General features: G+C 37.2%; 4 protein-coding genes and 1 pseudogene across 9 annotated transcripts; 3 read left to right on the top strand and 2 right to left on the bottom strand.

Annotated features, from left to right (window-relative positions):
- The first annotated feature begins 1,601 nt into the window (after positions 1–1,601).
- On the top strand, positions 1,602–2,277 carry LOC124832388 (histone H3.2). The gene has a single exon (XM_088109808.1). The coding sequence runs from the start codon at positions 1,676–1,678 to the stop codon at positions 2,084–2,086; it is 411 nt and encodes a 136-aa protein (XP_087965934.1). The 5' UTR covers positions 1,602–1,675; the 3' UTR covers positions 2,087–2,277.
- A 1,346-nt stretch (positions 2,278–3,623) lies between these two features.
- Positions 3,624–12,416, bottom strand: LOC148202464 (protein FAR1-RELATED SEQUENCE 3-like). Of its 6 annotated transcripts, none has more exons than XR_015785074.1 (7): positions 12,247–12,416; positions 8,709–11,036; positions 8,530–8,619; positions 8,090–8,239; positions 5,414–5,544; positions 4,466–4,516; positions 3,624–3,883 (listed from the first exon to the last, which is right to left on the bottom strand). XR_015785074.1 is itself a non-coding variant. In XM_088110131.1 (7 exons), the coding sequence occupies exons 2-5, from the start codon at positions 10,920–10,922 to the stop codon at positions 5,419–5,421; spliced, it is 2,580 nt and encodes an 859-aa protein (XP_087966257.1). In that variant the 5' UTR covers positions 10,923–11,036; positions 12,247–12,415; the 3' UTR covers positions 3,624–3,883; positions 4,466–4,502; positions 5,414–5,418. The 6 variants fall into 6 exon arrangements, 4 of the variants coding, with proteins under 4 accessions (XP_087966257.1, XP_087966259.1, XP_087966258.1 ...); XR_015785075.1 differs by having other exon boundaries at positions 5,414–5,529; positions 12,247–12,414; XM_088110131.1 differs by having other exon boundaries at positions 4,466–4,502; positions 12,247–12,415.
- Positions 12,417–14,376: 1,960 nt separating this feature from the next.
- LOC148202463 (uncharacterized) lies at positions 14,377–15,306 on the top strand. The gene has a single exon (XM_088109617.1). The coding sequence runs from the start codon at positions 14,377–14,379 to the stop codon at positions 15,304–15,306; it is 930 nt and encodes a 309-aa protein (XP_087965743.1).
- A 150-nt stretch (positions 15,307–15,456) lies between these two features.
- LOC148202462 (uncharacterized) lies at positions 15,457–16,086 on the top strand. The gene has a single exon (XM_088109616.1). It carries the CDS (start codon positions 15,457–15,459, stop codon positions 16,084–16,086), a length of 630 nt encoding a protein of 209 aa, XP_087965742.1.
- A 4,105-nt stretch (positions 16,087–20,191) lies between these two features.
- LOC148202461 (uncharacterized) lies at positions 20,192–21,700 on the bottom strand (annotated as a pseudogene).

Genomic DNA, 21,700 nt, shown 5'->3' with positions numbered 1-21,700 from the left:
ACCAACCTCCTCTCCATTGACCTCGACCTCGACCAAACCAATTTTGTTGGCTAGACTTTTTTTTCTCTTCTCCTTGTCCTCAGCTTCTACTATCAGGACCTCCGCCTTGAGTGTTATGACTTTCTCCCTTTATTATTGCCTTTGCTTGAAATGTTTGATCAAATGACTCTCATTTCTTCTTTTTTAATTTTCATGCGCCTCAAACGATTAGGTAAATTCTTCAACTGAAAGCGTTAACAAGTATTTAGACTCTTCAATGTCACATAATGTATTCTCAAAACCGTCAGTCAACGACCTTAAGATTATTTTCTCCATTAGATATTTATATTAATATATATATATATATATATATATATATATATATATATATATATAATAAACACGCAAAAAATATCTTCACACTTTTCTCTTTCTTTTTCGTCACCACTCACACAAACACATTTATTTTAATTTTTCTTTTACATTTTTTTTGGAAGAAAAACAAAAGATTTAGAGAAGGAGGCAAGAGGAAAAAACTTTGACACCTTTTTAAAAAAAAAAATACAGAAAACTTAGATAAGGAGCACAAAGGACAAAGCTTTTCGGTATATATAAATTATATAAAAGATTAATATTTTCTATTCTTAAATTCTATTTTAAATTATATAAAATTAATATTTCAAATATTTAACGCATAATAATATTATTTTAAAAAATATATTATGAAATCATAAACTCTAAACATTGATCACTAATATTTTACATTTTATTTTTTACTATTTACAAATTTATATAAAATAATAATTTTTGTTTTTATTAAACAAACTTTTAAATAGAAAAACACGCACTCATAATAATAAAGGATGAGGTGGATTGAGTTGATCCTTGAGGTACAATAACTCGATTTATTCCAATAAGTTAACACGTTTGTATTAATAATAATAATAATAATAATAATAATAATAATAATATATAAAGAGAATATATCGTTTTGTTTATAACGATATGTATAGAAGATATACATATTTAATGTCTTTTTTGTTATTTCAATTTTATGTTTTTAATTATTACTTTCTAAATTTAAATAATTATTCATAATAAAAAATTAATTTTCTATTTTATTATTTTAGTATCTACTTATTTGAATTCAAATAATTACTTATTATAAAATAATTATTTACTTTTTTTATCAGTTTAATTATTATTTTTAAAATTTAAATAATTACTCATAATAAAAAATGATTTATGCAATATTACTTATCATATTTTAATAACTAAAATTAATTTTATTTATAGTTATATTTATAATAATATACACCTTTTGTTTTTTCAATTTTCTCTTTTAATTACTATATTTAAAATTTAAATAATTTATAAATATTTAAAAAATTCACACGGAAACTAATGATAATAATAAAAATAATTAAATAAATAACCCAATCAGCTCTTATTTGTGTCTCGACTTCTTATTGGTTCATTCTGAAAGCCACGGATCACAATCACAGCCGTAATTTGTAAAAAATCAACGGCTCATATTTAACCTATCAGCGACCTAAATTCGAACTTTCCCGCTTCGTTTTCGTGCTTTCCACAAACCTTATAAATTCTCACCCAAATTTCCCTAATATTCACACTCTCTCTATTACATAATTTTTCAGAGCGATTCAATTTCTTAGTGAATCAAACTCTCTCTGCAATGGCACGAACCAAACAAACAGCACGCAAGTCCACCGGAGGCAAGGCTCCTAGGAAGCAACTGGCTACGAAGGCTGCCAGGAAGTCCGCTCCGGCGACCGGTGGCGTGAAGAAACCTCACCGTTTCCGGCCAGGTACGGTGGCGCTGAGGGAGATCAGAAAGTATCAGAAGAGCACGGAGCTGCTGATCCGAAAACTTCCCTTCCAACGTCTTGTCCGCGAGATCGCACAGGATTTCAAGACCGATCTGCGGTTTCAGAGCAGCGCCGTGTCCGCGTTGCAAGAAGCTGCTGAGGCTTATTTGGTTGGACTCTTCGAAGACACCAATCTCTGTGCCATTCACGCTAAGCGCGTCACCATTATGCCAAAGGATATTCAGCTTGCTCGCAGAATCAGAGGCGAAAGGGCTTGATAGTTACATGAGATTTTCAAATGTCTTTTGAGATCTGAGAGATTCTGAGGCATTTGTTCAGAGTAGTCATTGTAGTTAGTTTGTTGATTTGTGAATGGGTGAAATAGCTTCTGAATTAGCTTTAGTTTTCTTCAGCTTTTATTTTTTGTTTTTAATTGACTTTTAATGGACTTCATCTTTTTATATTATTAGTCTTGGTTTAATTTACATATTGTTATATAAAATTGAAATGACGAAAGAGACATCAAATATGCATATCTTCTTTACATATCTTTATAAACGAATAATATATTCTCTTTATATATGTAAACCAAAGGAGCTAGGCACAATTGGCCCTTTAATTAAATCAAATTCTTATTTATTAATTATTTATTATTTTTCTAATAAATGGCAAACTTTGCAATGAACATAATTAAAAATCTCTCTCTCTCTCTCTCTCTCTCTCTATATATATATATATATATATATATAGATAGATAAATAGAAACGTGTCTATCTCATTGCTATTGACGTTTAATAATTAATCTTTACTCAATCTTTTTGCTTTTGGAAGAAAAATTTTACATGAAGAATCTATAAATTAAGAACAAATTTGATTAGTAAAACATTGTTCGGTGATTGCCAACTTCCATTTATCATGTTAATTTGACTATGTCAAATGTTAACATATTAACTATATTGGAGTTAAATGCGATTTTAATTTTAAATATGAAATTAAAATTTATTCATATTTTAAGCTGTGACGATTATAATTCTTTTAATTTAATTGTATACATTTAAATTATTTACACAATTTTAATTCATTCTATCTCAACTATTAACATTAAATACTATTTAATAAACTAAAAAAAATTAATACTATTAAATTAAAAGAATAATATTTATTCAATTTCAAAATTTAAGAACCAAAATATATCAAAATTTATGATAAAGATAAATTTTTTAGTGATTAAAAACATTTATTCCAACTATATTATTAAAAATTAAAAGTGAAAGATACATCATATTTTGCAATACTAATTTTTAATTTTCACGTTTCTAAAGAAGGACTAAGATAACATACCCTTTATGATTTGAAAAATTATTCAGCCTTATTAAATAAATTTCATTTTTCAATGATCTCCTCTTCATTGTACTCTTACTCTTTTCCTTCTTCCTTCGAAGTTTTACTAATATATTGGTTTAATCTCCATGCTTCTTCATCTTGAACCTCACTAACTCAATGGAAATAAGTATATTCAAATAAAAACAAATCTCTCACTCCCTATTTACTTCAAACAATTGAAACAATAATTTAAGAGTTTTTTTTTTCAAAATCTAAACAAATCTTCAAGTTCACATAAGAAAGATTTGTATTTTTGCTACAGTTTAAAGAAAATGAAGAATTTGTTCAAATGGATGAAAAATTAGGATGGTGTTTCGTGTGTGGGCCAAACAAATTGAAATGGTGAGAATTCTAGAGAAAGGGTTGAGTTGAATGGAAGAAAGTATAAACACAAGCTATAAAAGGTAGGGGGAAGATAGAAACAAAGAAAAATACAATGAAACAAGATTTAAATGATTTTGAAGGTGTCATATATCTACCATAGCAAAAACCTCTCATCTTACAAACACACTTGAATGTTCTTGTTATACACACATATTTACCTATAATTAAATATTACTGCCATTATTTGCCAGTTTAAGATAGGCACCAAAGAAATTCTTCCTTCAAGTTGAAGCATGGTACAACATTAGGTTTTCTAACCACCTCACTTCCCCCAAATAATGATGATGATTTTCTAACAAACCAAATTACTGCAAATTAAAAGGAAAAAAAAAATACTGATGAGAATTCTTCTCGCAAGATGGAGAGAAACAAAAAATCAATAGATCAAATAGAGTCAAATTTTAGTACTATTTCTCTATTGAATCTTCAATAATGTTTATATTAAAAACAAATTAATATATTTTAAAATATAATAATCAATGTCCATCAATTTATTATGAAGGTTCAGCGGAAGAACAATACCATAAACTGAAGAATCCAAATTTGAGAGAACGATTTATGATGGTTTAAACATGCCTTAATAATATAGATAGTAGTAGTAGACAACTACAATCAATAAAAATAGTATATAGTAATAAATAAGACCAAAAAAGAAATAATAGCTGGAAAAAGAATATGGATGCAATTTGCAAAATCTTGAAGAATGTTGTTGGATATGAACTAAAAGACAAGAAAGGAAAGTTATATAGTGATTTTTTTATAATTTTTATATGATGAAATATTGAATATGTTATTTTATAACTATTTATGTAAGAAATGAAAACTGGGTATGTGAATGGACCGGCTTGTATCTACATAAACTCGTATTATAAAATAACTTGTTTGTATACCTTGTATTTTAATAAGTCTTGATTTTTATAACTGCACCTGCAAAATTTATACTAAAACATTTCAGATATACTTCTTAAACACTAAAGGGATTTCAAGTATCTCTACATAAATTCTAAATTCAATCAAATTTAAATATAAAAAGTAAATTAAAATATAAAGTATATTAAACATTAAATTACAACAAGATATAAAATAAAATGAAATAGCATCAAATATCTTCACTAATTATGTTTTGTTTCATCCTTAATATAAACAAAATATAAAGTACTTCCGAACTAAAATAAAATAGCATTAAATATCTTCACTAATTATATGTTTTTCATCTTTAATATAAATAGTGAGTAGCTTGCAGCAATAATGCAAGCTGAAGTTGGGTATAAAAAACCTGGTAAAAGTTTTATGAAAACAATAATGCAAGTAAATTCGAGAGGCACTAAGACGCCAATAAACATGAATTTCAGACTCATTTTATGTGCAAAGGATCAATTTATCCTAGATTTTAACAAAATTAATTTAGATGAAATAAAATCACATTGAGAAAATTAGTATTAAAAATGTAAGTGTGTTGATAGGTTCAGTGGGAAAGTGTAGAGTAGAAAAAATAAATAAAGGAGGTAGTTATAACCTCCTGTAGCTGTAACAGGTTGTAATAGACTAGCATATATAGTCTGTGTTTAGGTTGTTAATAGCAGTTTCTTGGAGTTTTAGAGGAAAACGGGTTTTGGGGAGAGCTAAGGTAATCTAAAAATACCTTTGTACCTAAGAGGCATTGTTGTAATCCTGTCACATTGACAAAATTGCTCTTACACTTACAATAAAGATATATTCAGATTGTTATCATTTATGTTGAATAGCCGGAAAAAATAATGAAGAGCTTAGAATTTATAACTTCAATCCAATACTTTCAATAAAAGATGAAAGCAAAAAGCTGGAAATAGAATGCTTACAACTCCTAGAGCTGCTCCCGGATGTAGGCCATAGATCTCAGCATGGAGCCGAGAGTATCTCTAGAAACTTGGAATTTCACCTCAGTTTGCCCAGTAGTTGTCTTCGTATCCTGGAGCTGGATGATGTAGAACTATAAAATTAGACAAAATATGTTGGACACAACACAATGTTCTAGAACACAACGAAACTTTTTTCTTACACTGCATAATGTTGCATACTTAATCATGTCTGTAGAAGAAATATGGAATCTATTGGAGATCTCATATTGACTACATATATGGTCAAATTATAGTATAAATGGGTGCAAATCTCAATAGATTTTGTAAAGTTGAAAAGCTTAAAGTTCACCATCTAAAATAATAAAAATAACGGGGTCAATATCAAGTCTAAAATAATGTAAATACTGCTGGACTATCTAAAATCACTAACATGGTGAATTCTATAATCGAAAGTTAGATTTTAGTAGAAGTTGCGTAAAAACAATTGTTCATGCAACTCAAGGGGTGGTAGTTAGGTAAAGTTCTCCCACCAGAAACGATTCCGGGATTCAAACTTGTGTCATGGTAAAAGAAAACATTTTATTTTGCATTTGACGATATCATATTCTCCGGAATTAACTGCTGGATGTTCCCAATTCAGATAAATATCCAATAGAAAGGAAAATAACCATGTAGCTATCAGATTGTCTGGATTAATATAGTCTTATAACTAGTTACAAATAAACTAGTAATCCAAAAGCTCCCGTCCTACACCCATATCCTTTAAGACAAAATGAAAATTAATAAATTTATTAATTATCCACCATACAAGTTATTTGAACTTCTAATATCAAAATTGGACTTATTAGTATATTTTGTACCATTATGGAACATTAAATATGCTACAGAATCTACTTCAGTTCCATATAATACGGAGACTTCAACATCCAGTTTGATTAAATTTTACAAATTCTCTAAAGCATTAAACCCAATGATTCACAAATACTTTTGTTTAGGAGCATTCACTTCTAGAGACCACGCAACTGACCTCCTCCTTGTCATATCGACATCAACTGTTCTCTCAATGTGCTTCTGAATATGATAGACGCTGTACATATCATGGACCAACTCTCCAAACAGCTTAAGCTAACAAATGGTTTGTGATTGAATTTACATCTAACACGTTCCCACAAAAAACCACTGGACTTGTAGCATGTTCAATACAAAGACCAGCTCCACCATGTGCAAATATTCAACTTAAGAACGGGAGTGACAAAGATTGAACTCTTAATAAATTAATCATAAAATCTCTAATACCACTTGTTGAGATTTGGGGAACCCAATTGCCAAAAAGACTTGGCCCACCTTTTTCATGTACTTTCCAACTTATTACAACTATTAACCAAACCAAGCCATGTCTTCCACCATCTCACTGCTCATCACTGGACTATAACACCTACTCATACTGCTGTTTCCCCAATATTTGTCCAGGCCAAAACAATGGCTCTTATATGATATAAAGAAACAGCTACTCTAAGGGTTTAAGCTATTAGGTCAAAGTTCGTGATTGGTTTCTTTATCTAGCAATATACATAAGCTAGTTAGTTCTTATTACAATGTTTGCGTCCCAGATTTTGTAGAATAAAAGGCTTAACATTGTACATAAGCCATAACACATTTAAACCAAATGATAGCGGGATTCTAATAACGACATTAACTCTAATGAGCGATGTTATGATAAGAACTTGGGTATTATGGCGTGCCTGATTTCCACTTCAAGTAGTATATGATGTTTGGTGGAGTATTTAAGTGTGTGGTTCTTTCTCTTTAATAACTAGCTTTTGAGAGTGGATTCCCCAGGTGCTTGGGTGTTTATCAAATTATTGTTGTCTTCCTTCCTCTTATTAAGCTATATTATCAACACTAAGTACATGAGTCTTAAAGTTGCCAACGTTTAAAAGGCTTTTGTACAAGAGCACACGTTACAAAAATAAAAAAATTGTTAGGTTCCTAATTCAAGAACCTAAGGTAAACGCACCCTCAACACATCCGAAATTACTGTATAACTCTCGTTGTATTATTCACAAGCACGAATCCAAGTTCGGGATACAGTTAGAGAGCTTAACCTCCCCCTACAGGCTTCACGCTTCCTGTACAACTTCACAAAACAACCACCCCCTCTCTAATCAATTATTCCCTCTCTTATACTACACATCCCGCCTTTCCTAACTGTTATTGCAGTTAGGCTAACTAACTTCTACTTACTTCTCTTTCTCCTCTCATATACACGTAACTTCTAACTTCTACTTACTTCTCTTTCTCCTCTCATATACACGTAACTTCCTAACAAAAATTCATTGGTCTAGATCCTACAAATTCAAGTGTTTATGGTGGTTAGTCTTTTACATAACATCTTTTGACAGTAACACATTCTAAATAGATGGTTATGCCAAATAGTGGTAAAGAATTTCTGTTGAAGGGTTAAACAGTTCAGTAATAAATACTTCAGCATACTATTAGTGTGATCACAGTGGAACTTCTCAAACTTTAAAGATTGTAATCCTCATATTTGGAGGTTTCATTTATATGAAATGGGAGCATTTGATGTGGATAAGTACATTGACAAAAAGATTATACTTGATTGTGAAATGCTTAGGATCTAGTCAGAGTATATGATTATGATCTGAGTTTACATACCCTCAGATTGATGACAGCAACTCTATTGACTGGTGCATTTAACTGTTGACTAATGTAAGTCATTGATCTCAACATAGGCTCCAAAGTTACCCTTGTCACCCTGAATTGCACTTCTGTCTCTCCTATAGGGCTCTTACCATAATCTTGCAGCTACAAGAGGAAGGGAAAAATAAATTAACAGGGAGGAAAGAATATTTCAGCACGTTGTACCTGTTATCTACACATGGAAAACAATATGATAAGTGAAATAACCTAGATTTTTAATATTTTAAACAGAGAGCATGAGTGTTAGATAGACATCTGGAAGCAGCTGATTTCTTACAACTACAGAGAATATTGAAACCACATTAAATTAATCAAAGTACGAGACACGAGATATTGAGATATCTGTTTCTCGGTTAAAAAATGATAATTGTAAAGAGAACATAGGTTATACATACCTTCATGTTGATGACTGCAATTTTACTAGATTGGCTTGAATTCTTATTTTCGATGATCCAAGTCATAGACTTGAAACACATGAGGACAACCTGCATAGATAAGTAACAGTCAAGTAAAGAAGTAATCAGCTTAAGTAGATGAAACGACTAATAAATACAAGGGTGATTCCAATCAATACAGAGTTATCTGGAGGGCCACCATCCTGGTGAATAGAAACAGGAGCCATAGTAGGATGATTCAGATCAGTAACAGGAAGCCCAAGGCCACTATGATTCAAGTGATTTGACACTGAATCTTGCCAAGGCCACAGTGATGGGATGACATCCGAAATTGATGACGGGCTCTTCTTGCTATTGTCTTCTGGACAGCATCCATTACCCTGAGTGTTTCTAGGTTTGACTTTTGCAATATTTTTCTTCATAATACCTACCCTTTTAGCACCCTCTCTCAAAGCATTCATTGCTACATTATAAGTCTCAACGGAAATTGCCCCTTCTTCAGCAAGCTTAATGGCTTCTTGACATAAACTATTAAAACGTATAGTGAGATTTTCAATGTTAAGTGGACCTGTTGTTTTTTCATCAGTTCCAAAACCAGATTTTGCATTCCTTGTCCATCGCTTTAAAATGTAGTGTGATGGAAGGGTAAGGACATTTGTTACAGTGAAAACAGTCAATACATGTCGACAAAGAATGCCAGAGTATTCAAACATCTGACAGCTGCAGTTTGCCTTCATTTCAGACATATTTAATGTGACCATGTATGCCTTGTGATCATGTTCATATTTTGCAACCCTGTATTTACTGATAACACCATCATTGTCAACATTACTTGCAGTATATGCAAAAGTTTCCACCAGTTCCTCCTGAAACTTTGCAAAAATCTTGTTAGTGTACATATTTGCTGCCTGTTGTTCCATTGGTGATGGAGTCCTCAGTACAGGCGTGTTACAAATAGTCTCATAATCTGCTTCTATTTCTTTTTCCAATGAATGTTCAAGTGATATTTCATACTGCCTAAAGAATAAAGGTATGGTTGTCTGTTGATTTACATAGCCATCAAAAAAGGAGTTTACCCCGTGGTTTGAAGTAATAGCAGCAAAGAAAGTATCACGAAAGTAAACAGGGGCCCATTGTTTACGAGCATTATATACTGCCTGAAGCCAATCATTTTTCTGGAGATCATATTTATCCAGAAGAGACTTCCATGTTGATTCAAAATCCTCAGTAGTCTCAGAAAAATTGATACAGCCATATAGATCTCCATAGAGTGAAGGATGAGCAAGGTAAATATGAGCCAATCTTTCTTGACCTTCTCTTAAAATGTGCCACTTACAAATACAGTGGCGAGTTTCCGGGAACACGTGAGAAACTGCTGCTTGTATGGCTCTATCTTGGTCTGTGGTTATGGAAACAGGTGGTCGATCATTCATAGCAGATAGCCACGTCTTGAATAGCCATGTAAAGGAAGACTCCGATTCGTCTAGAAGTAATGAACAACCAAATAAAACCATTTGGCCGTGGTGATTGAATCCGGTAAATGGAGCAAATGGGATTTGGTATTGATTTGGTCTATACATCGTGTCAAAGATTACAGCATCACCAAAGTAATTATAAGCTGTTCTTGACCTTGCATCCGCCCAGAATGCATTGGTCATACGGTTTTCATCATCTAGTTGTATTGCATAATAGAAGCCAGGGTTTTCACCCTGCATCTTCTTAAAATAATTCAGAAGATTTTGAGCATCTCTTCCAAGGGTCCTCTTTTGAGAAGATCTTGCATAGGTAAGTGAGCCAATGTTTCTCATTGGATGACATTGTTCTGCTGGAAAAGAGTTCCTAACAGAACTAATGGGCTCTGAATGATTTCCATTCAAGGAAGCACAAGACTCATTACGGGCATCAAATGTCACTATAACATTCCTAGCAGCACCTACAGAATGTCTACTGGGTTGACGGTTCTGCACCTTTCTAGAGGAAGCAAGGGAATGGTTATGGTCCTCAACAAATTTTGTCACTATCCAGTTTGCATCTTTTCTCTCTACCCTAAGCATTGCATTGCAACTTACTATGTTCTTCCTTTTAAATACCTCTCTGGAACAAGCAAAGTCCCAAGTTATAATTGGACCATCAGGCTTAGCACGGCTGAATTGACCAACATGTGTGCTAAATCCTACATCTCTTGCATATGCATCATAAAATGATTTTGCAAAATCTTCAGATTCAAACAGCATGCCCACAAGTGGCTTCCTATAAGCATCACCATCTTGGTTATTTACTTCTCTTTCAGCCAAGTTTACTTTCATATTTTGTTCCTCATCTTTTTCAGTTTCAACATTTCCAGAAGCAGGTCTATCACTGTTTTCCCCTTCATCTACTGCCTCAACGTTCATGATAGCTTAGCAAATGATACAAAGGATTCATTGGTTTTCCTTGAAAGGACTGGAAAACATGACTTGTGCTAATCCTTTAGAAGCAATGATGGAAATTTCCGCCATTATCTCTACCTACATAATGCATTGAATAAAAACACCAGTCAGCAAGAGTTCATAGAATATATACAAATTATGCACTTAGGAAGTAATTTTCAAATTATATAACCCAGAAGGTTTAAGGAATGTCCAAAAGTTTAAAAAGTTCATATGAACAATACTGACAACCAATTAGAGATATTAAAGATCCTACTGCATAATAATGCTAGTTTATTCTAACCCAGAAAGCAAGGTTTTAGACAGATTGGGTGATTTAATTTAAAAATAAAATTGTGAGTTTCGGTCTAAGAACCATAACATCCCAATTTTGATTAACTTTGGAGAAAAATTATATCTGTGTTCAGAAAACCCTTAATTGAAACTAGGGAATTATTTTTCAAGGAGAATCAAATTGAAATTGGTATAAAATGAAACTAAATTTAATTTTCATGTGAAAAGATAAAAGCACTTAAAATAAGTCACATTTTAATGTTAGAGGTTTCTACAAATGTAAACTTATTCTATATAAAGAACAGGCATCAAGTTGAGATGTTGAATATTAAAGAATACAATAATATAAAAGTTTAGCAAACGAAAGTTTTAAACCAAATTTAAAAAAATCACAACATAAAGCCAGAAAAAAAGTTCCTGTAGGATTATTGAAGCTTAAATTAACAACTGCGAGATCCTTTGGAAATTTTCCATGACAGTAATTTTATTAAACCATGAGGGACTATCTGCTACAGTGTTGAAATTGGGCTAGAAAATAAGCTGCACTACCTTTGCCTGGTCTAAAGAAATATAAATCACATAAAATAAAAACCTAAATTTGCAAGGAAATACTTAATCCTATGATTAGAGATAGTTTTTAGAACACCTATCCATTATTGTTCCAAAAAAAAATGCACCAAACTCTTCAATCCAATAACCTTTTTTCCTCACCTCAGACGACCATTGAATCACATTAAAATTAAAAATGTGCAAAGTAAATACTCCCACATATGATAAGAATAATTTACCTGACCACCTACTCAATTTTGCTTCAAATTTTTTACATAAACCATTTAATTCAATAACATGTTTTCTCTCTTTCTTCAGAAAAAAAAAACTACACATTGAGAATACATCATCTCCAACAAATACAATAACTTCCACTACCATAAAAATAGATAAATAAATTCATTTAAAAATCCAAACTTGTTCGCATTATATGCTGTAAATGAACAAGAAAGCAGAATTCACTCACCTGAGGACCAAAAGAAGAAACTGGTTTGAGCCGGAGATTGTGAATGAAATGAAAACGCAGCGTTTTATGTCCACAAACCCTTGTCGTTGGATATTAGCGATTTTGAGGAGAGGAAGAAGAGCTTGAGTCACACCGTGGAAGAGTGGGAGTGTCCAAAAACAAGAAACAAAAATTTGTAATTCCAAATCTCATTGTACTTTCACACATCATACTCAAATTTTCCCATTTTTTTTAAATTTTAAATCATACTAGATATTATTATTTATATGAATAAAGTGAATGAAGTCTTTAACTCACCAACATTTATCTGTATTTATTTATATAAATATAGATATTATAGAATAGGAAATTCTGAAAGAACATTCAGTAAAATAAGAAAAAAATTATTTTATAAAAAATAAGTAAATTATTTTTATAAGTTAAAAATAGTTTGTATTATTAGTAATTATATTCTGAAATCACTTTTACAAATTAACTTATAACTACATTTGAAAAAAATTTAATTATTCTAATATAAGATTCATAACAATATTCCTTAAAACATAGATTACTTCAATATATGATTGAATTTAGTCTCCGTCATTAAAAACATATTTAAAATGCTAATAACATGTATAAATTGATATATATGGAGTGAAAATAATATTTGGAATATTTTATATTTTGAGGTAGAAACTGTACATTTTAAATTAAAAGAATAAGAACATTTATAAGAAAGTAGATTTAATTGATATTTTGATTCCTATATTTATATAATTATTCAATATGATTTCTTAATTGTTTTTTCTTAATTGTTTTTTCTTAATTAAGTCTTTATTTTATTCAAAAGATTCTAAATAGTTTCTTATGTTGAATGAGTATTAACATGATTTGGAAGATGATTATATATTAGTCTAAATAGTAACATTTCAAATTTTAATACTATTAATATTTTATAGGCATCAATCATATATTTATTAAACTAGAAAAGAATAGTAAAAAAATTGCATAAGACTGTTACAGTTTTCCAAATATAACATAATAGTAAAATATATATAAGAGAAAGAAGTTTAACAAATTCTCATACTTAAGAACTAAAGTACAAGAATATATATATATATATATATATATATATATAGATATATATATTGTATGGTAAGACATCTGTATCGATCGACTGACAACTTGAACGATCGTCAAGGATAAAATAACGAGCTGTCATGTGACTGTTCTCGAACGATCGTTCACCCGATAGAAAGAATGATCGTTATATCCTTTTCACCGATCATCTTGTAGCGGTCGTCCCTTAAACCCAGTCAAAGGTAAAAGTCAACAAATGTTCGGTCAATTTTAGTCAAAATGGATCTTTTAATCCTAACAAATTAAAAGATAAACGGTTAGAAATAGGTGGCCAAGATATCGCGAATCACGGAACCAACTAACCCAATATCAAGTACGACCAAGTGGTTGTATTTTCCAAGTAGTTAAGTCTTCCAACCAACCGGATTTTCAGGTAAACGGTTTTATCTTACTGCTAGGTTAAATATGAAAAACCAGAAGGAAAAAAAGGTACGTTTTTCTGAATTAGAAGAGAGGAGAAAAATATTATTTCTTCTATTATTGAACTGAAAGAGTTCTACGATTCCCCTTTTCTGACTTTAGCATCGGAGTGCCTTCGCAGGTACCCACCCCATTCTCCCTGGAGCGTGCTGAGTAGGAAGAGGACGTGAAGATAACGAGATTCTAGGAGGAAAGGACGTGACTCTTTGGATTCGCATCTCGGCCTCAACTATTGTACTGAAACATTTTGGCGCCCACCGTGGGGCCGAGATTTGATATCACAAAGAAGACCACAACAGCTATGGAAGACAACAACACCCGAGATTTGATCAAGCAGCTGTAAGCACAGATCGAAGCACAAGCGCAAACCATACGAGAACAACAGGAAATTCAACGCAAACAAACAGAGGAGCTTGCGGCGCTGAGGGCGCCGCGTCCCCCACCAGAAATATCGGCCTCCAACAGCCAGGACGATAATTAAGGCAGCCATCATGGAGGACCCTCCGAACTAGTCGGAGGGGGAGGAAGGGACCCACCTCTCTACGGCTCACTAATCTGCTTCCATTTACGGAAGCCATCATGCAAGCCCATATGCCGGAAAAGCCCCCTCCGACGTTAGAAAGATACGACGGTTCAGCAGACCCCGACAATCATCTCCGCAACTTCATCGATGCCATGGCGTTCTACACGGATAACGATCCCGTCATATGCCGAGCTTTTTCGTTATCCCTGAAAGATGAGGCCCTTGAGTGGTACCACACTCTACCTCAAAATTCGGTGGATTGCTTCGCTACCGTAGAAGCTCTATTTCGAAAACAGTATGCTACCAATCGGAGGCCCGAGATGACTCCTGCTGAGCTCGTAAACACCAAGCAGGAGAAAGATGAGACCCTGAAGGCCTTCATGCAAAGGTACAACGAGGCGGTCCGACGTGTGAAGGATGTAAACCACACGTTTATAATCAGCAATCTACCCTCCTGTTTACGGCCAGGGTATTTCGCCGAACAACTGTACTCAGATCCTCCCAAGTCTATGGAGGAACTCCAGGCAACGATCGCAAAATTCATCCGCATCGAGGACCTCAGGAACTCAAGGAAAAAGCAACAACATGAAAGTCCGAACAATAGTATTAAGAAGGACATGAAATGGTCGTCTAACGACTATAAAACTGATCGACCCCCTCGAAAAGAGTCGGGGTGGACGCCCAAGTACGAACGTTATACATCCCTCAACATACCTAGGGCGAAGGTGCTCGAAGAGGCACTGCACGCAAAACTCCTCACCGTTCGGCAGAAGGCTACTCCCAAGAACGCTGATGGCAGTAAAGCATGTCGACTTCATCTTAACCATGGTCATGATACCGAAGAATGTACCATGGTGAAAGATGAGTTAGAAAGACTCATTCGCGCGGAGTATCTCCAAAAATACATCAAGGAGAGAACATCTACCAGATCCGCAACTCCTAACCGGAAGGAAACCTCTCGGCGAAGTCCTGAACGATTACCACCCCGGGACGACTGACGAAGACGACGATCCCGGAGCCAACCCCGACACTCGGAGAGGGAGAGGTCGGTCCAAGGGCGAATCGACATCATCTCCGACAGCTTCGCAGGGGGAGGAGCATCAGCCTCCGCCCGGAAGCGACATTTGAGAAATTTAAAGACGGTTCACATGGTAGATCGCCAACCTCGATCCATGCCCAACATCACTTTTACCGATGCAGATTTCAATGCTCCCGACCCTGACCACGATGATTCAATGGTCATCACGGCCAAAATAGCCCGTTACGATGTCAGTAAAGTGATCGTCGATCAAGGCAGCTCGGTCAATATCTTATACTTGACTACCTTCCAGAAAATGGATTTATCCGAAGACCTGATAGCCCCTTTCAACGAGCAAATTGTAGGCTTCGCAGGCGAAAGAGTTGACACTCGGGGATACCTCGACTTACGAACTCGACTCGGAATAGACAGGGAGGCGCGAGAGATCAGAGTCAGGTTCCTACTAGTAGAGGCGAATACCTCGTATAACGCCTTACTAGGACGACCTTGCTTGAACGCTTTCGGTGCCATCGTCTCCACCCCCCATCTGGCCATGAAATTCCCGACAGAAAGAGGTACCATCTGTACCGTGAGGGCTGATCAGCGAACGACTCGACAGTGTTACGTCGCCGGCTTAAAGGTCACCCCTTTCATGCCACCTAGGAGAGCCAGAGGGGCCGAAACAATAGTGATCGACTTGGATCCGAGAACCAATGTAGACGAACGTCTCCATCCACAAGGAGACGTCAAAACATTCTAGTTGGAAGCAGATGCGTCAAAAACCACGACCATCGAGGGTAGCTTGGCTCTGCATGATGAGGAGGATCTGACGAAAATACTAAAGACCAACGCCGACTTGTTTGCATGGGTGGCCACAAACATGCCGGGAATCCATCCAGGGGTGATGGCGCATAAACTGTCAATCTTCAAAGAAGCACGTCCGGTTGCACAGAACAAACGCCGATTCGGGGAAGAAAAACGACAGGCTATCCAAGTAGAAGTCAACAAACTGATGAACACCCAGTTTATCAGAGAAGTAACTTACACCACGTGGTTATCAAATGTGGTCATGGTCAAGAAGTCGAATGGTCAATGGCGAATGTGTGTTGACTTCACCGACCTCAACAAAGCATGCCCTAAAGATTCATATCCCCTTCCCAGCATCGATCGGTTGGTAGATGGGGCTTCAGGACATACTGTACTCAGTTTTCTTGATGCATACTCGGGGTACAACCAAATCCCCATGTACGCGCCCAATCAGAATAAAACAACCTTCATTATCGAACGTGTAAATTACTGTTATGAAGTAATGCCATTCGGTCTGAAGAATGCGGGCGCCACTTATCAACGCCTGATGGATAAAGTCTTCCACCATCAAATCGGCAGATGCATGGATGTCTATGTAGACGACATGGTCATCCGCAGTCAATCGGTGGAACAACATCTCAAGGATTTGGCAGAAGTTTTTCTCCAAATACGACGGTACAACATGCGACTTAATCCCTCTAAATGCACATTCAGAATCCCCGCCGGCAAGTTCTTGGGCTTCATGCTAATATGCCGGGGCATCGAGGCCAACCCAGACAAATGTAAAGCTGTGCTGGAAATGCAAAGTCCGAAAACCCTAAAAGAGATACAACGTCTGGTTGGTCGAATGACAGCATTATCACGCTTCATTCCGAAGTTAGCCGAACACATCCGGCCTATCCTGAAAAACATGAGAAAAGTTACCACCCAACATTGGGACGATGAATGTGAACAAGCCTTTAGTGCTGTGAAACACATTCTCACCAGCCCTCCAATCTTGGCACGACTGGTCGCAGGATCTGATTTGCAGCAGTACATCGCAACATCCCATCATGCTGTAAGTGCCGCTTTAGTACAGGAGACCCCCGCCCTTAAGCTGATATATTTTGTCAGTAGAATACTACAAGGGGCGGAGGAACGATACTCCCAGATCGAGAAGGTAGCTTTGGCCTTGCTCACAGCTTCACGACGACTTGGGCCGTAATTCCAAAGTCATCAGGTGGTCGTCCGCATTAATCACCATGTCGCCAAGATCCTTAGGAAACCCGACTTGGCAGGGAGGATGGTATCATGGTCGGTAGAACTATCTGAGTTCGGACTCCGTTTTGAACCTCGGGGATCCATCAAAGGTCAACACCTGGCAGACTTCGCGGCCGAGCTAACTCCAATATCTGACGACTCAGAGCCAAAATGGCTCCTTAATGTGGACGGATCCTCGGACAAAAGAGGGGGGGGGGGGAGAGCTGGTATTGTGCTGGAAGGACCAAATGGCTTAGTCGTCGAACAAGCCATCACATTTCGGTTTCAAACCAGCAACAGTCAAGCAGAGTATGAAGCTTTGATTGCTGGTTCAACCTTGGCCAAGGAGTTAACGGTCGTTCGGTTAGAATGCAGGATGGATTCACAGTTGGTGGTCAGCCATATGAACGGAACCTACCAGGTAAAAGACAATAAATTATTACGCTACTTTCACAAAGCGAGCGCCCTCCTCAAAGATTTTGTCGATGTCAGCATCATTCATGTACCTAGGGAGCAAAACGCAAGGGCGGATCTCCTGTCTAAATTAACTCACTCAAAGGAGAGGGCACAATTATCTTCAATCATTAAGATGACACTCGACCACCCAGTCGTGGAAACTTTAGCGACCGATGTCTCAACACAGGAAGCTGATTGGAGACAGAACATACAGGACTTGATGACGAAGTAGGAGCATGGAGAAAAGGTCACCTCAAGCGACTCAAAGCGCATCGCGCGCTTTCTATACATAGGCGACAACCTATACCGGCGTGGCCACAGTACACCCCTCTTAAAATGTATATCAGCGGAAGAGGCAAACTACGTCCTACGTGAGCTTCACACTGGGATCTGTGGCTTTCACTCGGGCAAACGTACGCTCAGAGCGCGCGTACTACGCGCAGGATATTACTGGCCAACGATCGACCAAGATTGCGAGGCCTTTGTCAAGAAATGTCTCTCATGCCAGGCACATGGTCATGACTTTCGCGTCCCTCTTGAAGAATTGCATGGCATCATCTCCCCATGGCCGTTCGCCCAATGGGAAATCGACATCGTCGGACTGCTGCCAATCGCTAAGGCTCAAAACAAATTCCTCCTGGTGGTAGTGGACTGCTTCACTAAGTGGTCAGAAGCCGAACCACTGTGTATAATCAACGCCCAGCGAGTACAGAAATTCATCTGGCAGTTAATATGCCGGTTCGGTCTGCCACAGAAGATCATCACTGACAACGGCCGACAGTTCATCGAGAAAAAATTAGAAGATTTCCTCAGAAGCTTGGGGATCAAACATGTGACCAGCTCGGTAGAGCATCCACAAACTAATGGACAAATAGAGGCCGTAAACAAAGCTCTACTTACAAAATTGGAAAAACGACTAGGCGAAGCTAAAGGCTTATGGGTGGAGGAACTACCCGAAGTCCTATGGGCGTACAGGTGCACCCCACACGGATCCACCGGGGATACTCCATTCAATTTGACGTACGACACTGACGCCATGCTCCCAGTCGATGTCGGGGAACCTTCGCTAAGACGCAACATCACTAACATGGCCCTCAATGATGAACAACTATAGATGAATCTCGACATATTGCCCGAGCGGCGAGAGGTCGCCACCGTTCGTGCGGCCGCACAAAAAAGAATGCTCTTTCGCCGTTATAACACTAAAGTCAAGCCTAGAGCCTTCAAAAATGGCGACCTGGTGCGGAGGAAACGGGGAGAAGTGCAAAAAAACCGAGCACATGGAAAACTAGCAACCAATTGGGAAGGACCGTTCCGCATTACTAAGGACCTGATGAATGAGGCATATCGCCTTGAACTCCTCAATGTCCAAACCATCCTCAACACTTGGAACGCCATTCACCTTAATTATTATTTCAGTTGAAGTTTATTATTTTTCATGTTCATGACACATTATTTTTCTTTCTTCGTTTACAATAAAGCTTTACTTTCCTATTCTTCACTTATTTCATTCTCACATGTCGCGCGCCAGGGTCAAATGTACCAAAACCATTTGACATGATAAAGGTTCATCCCAACCACTGCACATACACTCCCTCTAGCGGATGTTCACCTTAGGACATCCACACCATGGTATATCGGGAGGGATACACTCCCTTGGTAGATGTTCTCTCCCGAACACCCAGCACATTTAATCTAAACGCTCACAGACCTAACCAACATCTACCTCACATCAATATGAAGACACTATGCCGTTTACACAATAAAGAACACGATAGCAAATATCTATTACAAAGGTAATTAGTGTCTACAAAACATAAATTTCAAGCAAAGCAAATAAGAGTTCAAGGCCACATCAAAATTCTACAACCTAATCTATTACAATATCTGGAGATCCATGGGCCTCTCCAGCAGCTTCACCTGTAGGGTCCTCAATGGCAGCCACTCCATCATCACCATCTGCTTCCGCCTCCAAGAAAGCATCTTCCGGAATCTCAGCTAGGTGCAACATTTGACCCTCATATACATCCTTCCTCGGGTCAAATGCCACTCCCTCAGTAGACACTTCCAAGAGATGCTCGACTTGTCTCAGAGCTTTCTTGAAACCCCTAGTGTGTTCCACGACTATGTCTCCGTGCATTTCCTCTATTACTTCTCGCTCCTCGGCGGCCGCAGCAAGTAGGTCGTCCCTCTCTTTGGTCACCTCGTCCTTTTCTTGCATCAATGCAGCCATAGTCTTCTTTGACTGCTCTAACTTGGACGCCATCTAGTCCTTCGCTATTTGGAGCTCATCCCTTTCTTTCTTTTAAGGCAAGGCCGGCCGACCGAGTAGTATTCAATAATACTTGTGCTTCGCACATCAACTATTCCGATTGTCTCTGCCTCTGCCCACAGTTAGCATGGACGTCGGCCAGCTCCTTCAGTTGAGTTCGCACCTTCTCTAGCTCAACCCTCAGTACTCCCCTGTCAGAAGCGTATGCCATGTGCCAGGCAGCCATAGTTGTTCGACTCGTCCATTCCAACATGGCATCAGCCATTTGTTGTTTCGTCATGTTTTCCACCATCTTCTTCTCAGAATTGTCCAAATTGAACTCAATTTTGTGACTAAGGGTGAAGGATGAATCCCACTCGACGCCGGGAGCAGGACGACTCGTCCTTCCTTCAGTTTCCTTCATTCTCTTGGGCACGACACCTACGGAGTCGACAGCCTTGCCTCTCCATTTTCTTACCAACGGCCGCTCCTCAACGATCGCCACTTCGTCAGAAGAGGCCGACCGCACATTAGGGGGAGGTGGCGGAGTTGGGGTAATTCCGGAGGAGGGGCTTGGATGTCCGATATCCTCCTTACCAATGTCGATAGTCCTGAAACAATTACGAACTGGACCCTTTCTCCCCATTATCTCTGCAAGTACAAATGCATCCAACACTGTCAGCAACAGTCAGGAAACACACAAAAACAACAATAAGAGAAACATACCAAATACCCTCGATTCGAAATCATCATGTTCGAGACAATTAATGAGTTGACGAGAAGAAAAGGGGCGAGGCAATGCCGTCAACACACTCAGAGCTTCCAATTCTTCATTAGTCATTTTATCCTCAGACCACGAGGTGAATCTTAGCGGATTTTGCGTCCAGTACAGCGGAAATTTCGACCTCCCATCTTCATTAAAGAAAAACGTCTGCCCCGAGTCGAGAATCGACACTTTAAAGAACTTCTCTTTAAAGCCCATGTACGACTGCGAGTATAGCTCTAAGAAGGCGTCACCCGGCTCAGAAATTAAGGACACCCAACCCTTCCTAGCGACAGGTCAACATCTAAAAAAACGCAAAAATAGCGGCACAGTAGGCCTAATAGCCAAAGCTTGAGAAATAACAGCGAACGCCTGGATATACCCCCAGCTATTGGGATGCAATTGGGTTGGCGCAACGTTTAGGGTTCTCAGAACTTCCATTTGAAAACTATTGAAAGGCAACCTAATATACAGATCGTAAAACGGCACAAAATAGCAATAGAAAAAATCGTTGGTGATGTTCTCTCTTCCATGAAAAACTCTTTCATTGTCACGGCAAGCCACCAACTTGACGTAAGATCTGTAACCTAGGGTTCTCAAGACACAACTATTCTCTACCCAATCTGTTAGTACTACTCTACTTCTAAATAAGCTACGGAAATCACTTACTTCACGCGAAGCCCAATCGTAGCTGATACCAGAAATAGAGGGAGTAGCACAGTCCTCCGGACCTTCAGTCAACACATTTCCATATAGAAAAGCACTTTCGCCGTTAAGAACAATAGAGATTTCATGGCGTTCCGCCGGCGAAGAAGCTTCCGGTGTATCGACACATGCATTCTGCCCCTTTTCTTCCAT

The sequence above is a fragment of the Vigna umbellata genome, chromosome 3 (assembly GCF_029865625.1).
Source record: "Vigna umbellata cultivar VRB3 chromosome 3, Vumbellata_1.0, whole genome shotgun sequence".
Classification (NCBI taxonomy): Eukaryota; Viridiplantae; Streptophyta; class Magnoliopsida; order Fabales; family Fabaceae; genus Vigna; species Vigna umbellata.
This window is presented reverse-complemented; position numbering and strand designations above follow the sequence as displayed.

Coding starts and splice junctions, on each gene's coding strand:
- LOC148202462 (XM_088109616.1), top strand. CDS start 15,457: ATGGTAGATCGCCAACCTCGATCCATGCCCAACATCACTTTTACCGAT.
- LOC148202463 (XM_088109617.1), top strand. CDS start 14,377: ATGCCGGAAAAGCCCCCTCCGACGTTAGAAAGATACGACGGTTCAGCA.
- LOC124832388 (XM_088109808.1), top strand. CDS start 1,676: ATGGCACGAACCAAACAAACAGCACGCAAGTCCACCGGAGGCAAGGCT.
- LOC148202464 (XM_088110132.1), bottom strand. CDS start 10,922: ATGAACGTTGAGGCAGTAGATGAAGGGGAAAACAGTGATAGACCTGCT. Junction 8,620..8,708: donor GTGGCCCTCCAGATAACTCT/GTATTGATTGGA, acceptor TTATCTATGCAG/GTTGTCCTCATGTGTTTCAA. Junction 5,545..8,089: donor TTGCTGTCATCAATCTGAGG/GTATGTAAACTC, acceptor CTAATTTTATAG/TTCTACATCATCCAGCTCCA.